The 3409-nt window shown below is 49.2% G+C and overlaps 2 protein-coding genes across 2 annotated transcripts in view; one reads left to right on the top strand and one right to left on the bottom strand.

Annotated features, from left to right (window-relative positions):
- The window catches only part of Pmar_PMAR028162 (hypothetical protein), a gene marked incomplete at both ends in the record, with an annotated part of 162 nt that extends 128 nt beyond the window's left edge, over positions 1–34 (top strand). Inside the window, one exon of the mRNA XM_002774113.1 lies at positions 1–34. This exon is cut by the window's left edge and continues 4 nt beyond it. Coding sequence (XP_002774159.1) covers positions 1–34 — 34 coding nt within the window.
- An 844-nt stretch (positions 35–878) lies between these two features.
- Pmar_PMAR028161 (hypothetical protein) overlaps positions 879–3409 on the bottom strand; it is a gene marked incomplete at both ends in the record, with an annotated part of 4588 nt that continues 2057 nt past the window's right edge. The window contains 7 exons of the mRNA XM_002774112.1: positions 879–930; positions 1050–1201; positions 1249–1357; positions 1407–1618; positions 1873–1917; positions 2053–2181; positions 2642–2806. Of these exons, the coding sequence (XP_002774158.1) occupies positions 879–930; positions 1050–1201; positions 1249–1357; positions 1407–1618; positions 1873–1917; positions 2053–2181; positions 2642–2806 (864 nt within the window). The remainder of the gene's footprint in view (positions 931–1049; positions 1202–1248; positions 1358–1406; positions 1619–1872; positions 1918–2052; positions 2182–2641; positions 2807–3409) is intronic.

Here is a 3409-nt window from a genome sequence, read left to right as displayed (position 1 = left end):
CCCAGAGTCCATCCTAACTCTATTGTCAGACTAGAACTAAAATGGTATTCAGACTGTCCGGGATAGCTCCAAACACGATCTGCTGGAGTCTTATTAAACTTCAGCCATATAAGAATCTCCAGGCGAGCCGAAGAGGTACTTCTCTTCCTTCCCTTGAGAGCGGTGGTCGATACAAAGAGTGGAAAACCTCCTCTACAGTGTGAACACTCATCAGTCGTGGACACTATCGACAGGTGACATCAACGAGCCGCACCACATTCCCGGCGAACACCAATCGTGACGGGATCGAACCCGAGGTGGATAGCTCGAGAGATATAAGCCCATCAAAATAGATTGTGCGACACGACCCGATCAAGGGATCCTGCCTTATTTTTGAAAAATCCAGGGAAGGGGGGAGGGACAACAAAAAGTGATCAACAAAGAGAGCCACGCTTAAGTTGTTGGAAAAGCATTTCTCCATGCTAACAATGTGTATGAATTGGGTTCTGACCACAGACGAGCCAACATTGCTTCCACGAGCAGGTGTGTGGCCGTCAGTGACGACCCGTCACAATGCTCACAGGAATCATTGTTCGATGACCCAGGCAGGGACAGCCATAGAACTCATGAAGATGGATGTTGGTACATGTGGGTTTCTGCAAGAGCGGTGTTGGTACGCATTGTCGTCCCATGGTTAATGGTTCGCGCATATCGCGCCATCCAAGTGGTCTGTGTTCACGGGCGTGAATTGCTTGGCTGGCGTTCCGCGGGGAACATCTTATTAGTATTCTACCTATCGTTTCAAGTTGCGCGAATTCATATTACTTGCCGTCCACTCACAACTCGACCCGACACATTCCAAGAGAAGAATTAATGAAACGAATTTGGTTCATGCGCTATCATATCTCGTCCGCGGTTGTTTCTTCCTCCGCCCAGAGCCTCCCCTCGAATCTACAAGGACGATGCAGTTGAAGCGTAGCTTCAGCTTCGGCGTCTCTAATTCATTTACGATTGTTGCTAGTCATTAACCCATCAGAAGAGATGTGGATATCGTGACGATGTTCCATCACCTAGTCCACTCCTCTGATCTCGGCTGATACACAGTACGATCCGCCTCATAGAGAGTAACTCGTCCCTCTGCATCTCCGGCAAGGAGCAAACGTCCATCTGCACTCCAAGCAAGCCGTTGGGGGGCCGATCCGGGAGTTCGAATGCTATGTATCTTCATAGTCAAAACAGTGATGAACTGATCTGTGAGGCATTCTTTACTGGTGATTCGATGTTAGAGTTGAGGTTGCAGATGTGAATAGCGTCAACGGTGGAGACCGCAAGGATCGCCGGATGATGAGGATGCCATCGGACGTCTGTCACAGTGTCCCTGAAACAGTGACGAATGAAGGATTCAGGAGCTCCATCGCTAGCAGCACTTGAATGTGTCCACCGTTGCTGAAGCAGTAGCCGGCGGATCCTCCGAAATCCCGAGTATGCTAGAGAGATCAGTTGCGCTGCTAGTCCTGTCTCGACTTGCAGCCTTGATGTTCTCTTCCATCCCGGCCATATTCCACAATTTGGCCGTCCAATCTACTGATCCGGAAGCTAGAAGATCATCAAGACCTCGCCTCACTGCAAGAACAACAAGCTACGATGATACCAAACAATCATGGATATATTATGCACTCCAAATGCACGAAAAACTCAATTATACACACGCGGTCTCATTCGTTTTCCCATTATTATTCGAAGCTAGACGGTAATAATTTTCAGGATAGATAGCAGGATATTATCCCGAATAATGATGCATTCCCTAAATAACCGGTGCATAGCTTGGGATTGCATAACGACCTATGGTTGTAGTATCCATAACCGCCCTCCCCAGTGAGTAGGGACTATCACCTGTCGGTTTCTGCATGGCCCTGATGTCCCTGAGCGGATGAGGATCTAACGCAGTGATCATGCCTTCATGAGCGAGCAGACTAGCCCTAGTCGTTTGCCATGGATTGCTATTCCCTGTAGTGCTGTCCAAGCGCGCCTGATCCTCGCAACTCTGCTCGCTCGTCAAAATATGGCCCTCACCCTCACAATGTGACCGTCGTGGGTCCCCAGCGTGATAAGGTTAGCATCAGTCGCAGAAAAGGCAACAGCGGATACCGAGTAACCTCTTTGATCACTGTCGCGCAGAAGGACCGAGTGATGAGGCTCGCTCTGAGAATAAACACATGAAGCGGGTCCGCTCATCACCGCTACCAGCTGAGCCGTGCTCCACAGGCAGATCTTTCCTTCGCGCGAAACTGTCGTCACATGATGCGCGTTCCGCGTACCAACAATCTCTATGCCGCATATTGCTTGAGCATGCATGGGTGAAGCAAGTGACGGCGAGCCGTTGTAGGATTCGTGACCACCGCCGAGACCGCCGACTGCTGGTGACCACTGAACTGGCGAAAACTGAGGCGAAAACATTTCCAGGAACTACCTCTCAGAAGGGAATTCATGTGCCGCGAATCAAGGTCCTCACTAAGGACCGAAATCATCGAATGTAATTAGCACACTTTCACAAAGTTTCACCCGTGGCTCGGTTAAGGTCAATATATACGTGTCTCATCGTAACGAATTCAAGAGTTATGATGCATCTCCCACAGATTTGAGCAAACCAGCCATTCCTTACCTTGGCTCTTGTATCCCAAATTAATACGCAACCACTCGCGGAGCCTCCCAGATAGATAGTCGGATTGAACTTGTCGCTCATAGCGGTCACAACAGCAGTATGACTTCGGAGCACGAATTCTGGACGTTTCTGCATTGCCACCGACCAGATACAGACCACAGGGTTCTAAAAAGGAAAATACACATGGAGGAGCAGTGATCCCTATACACACTGAGGATCCCGTAAACAATGTAGTATGGCTCTTATGACAATTGTCTAGCGTCTTACTCGTCCCTTGCGGAGAGATTATTCCAGCTAGATCTATACAATCAGAAATGCAGGCAACACGTAACAACTGTTCAAGCAACACAAGTAGAGGTAGTCTCAAGCGTTAGAGTAGAGAAACTAGAGCGAATCAAACTCCCAAGTGCAATGCACTGGCTGAGACTTGGAGCGAGCAGAGATTCAGGATAACGCGTCATAAACAGCGACACTCGATACGCTAAACGCTCGACCTCCCAGTTTCTCGTCCCCGACCCACTTCTCGGTTGGGATAGCTCCGCTGCCATGAACCAGCGCCACTGCTAGTTATGAAAAGCTCGGGAATGCCACTGTGCCACCGGACATCTGTGATCTCACCGAGACGTCCTTCCTCGCCAAATCGAGCGAACCTAGGAGCATTGGGTGAATCATCCAACAGAATAAGAAGAGCTATTTTAGGTCGATGTAGGTAAAAACAGCAATGGACTGAGCTTATTATAAGCTACGAACAGCTGCCAGCAATATATC

This window comes from Perkinsus marinus, assembly GCF_000006405.1.
Source record: "Perkinsus marinus ATCC 50983 genomic scaffold scf_1104296958686, whole genome shotgun sequence".
Lineage (NCBI taxonomy): Eukaryota > Perkinsozoa > Perkinsida > Perkinsidae > Perkinsus > Perkinsus marinus.
The sequence above is the reverse complement of the archived record's forward strand: the minus strand, read 5'-3'. Positions and strand labels throughout refer to the sequence as shown.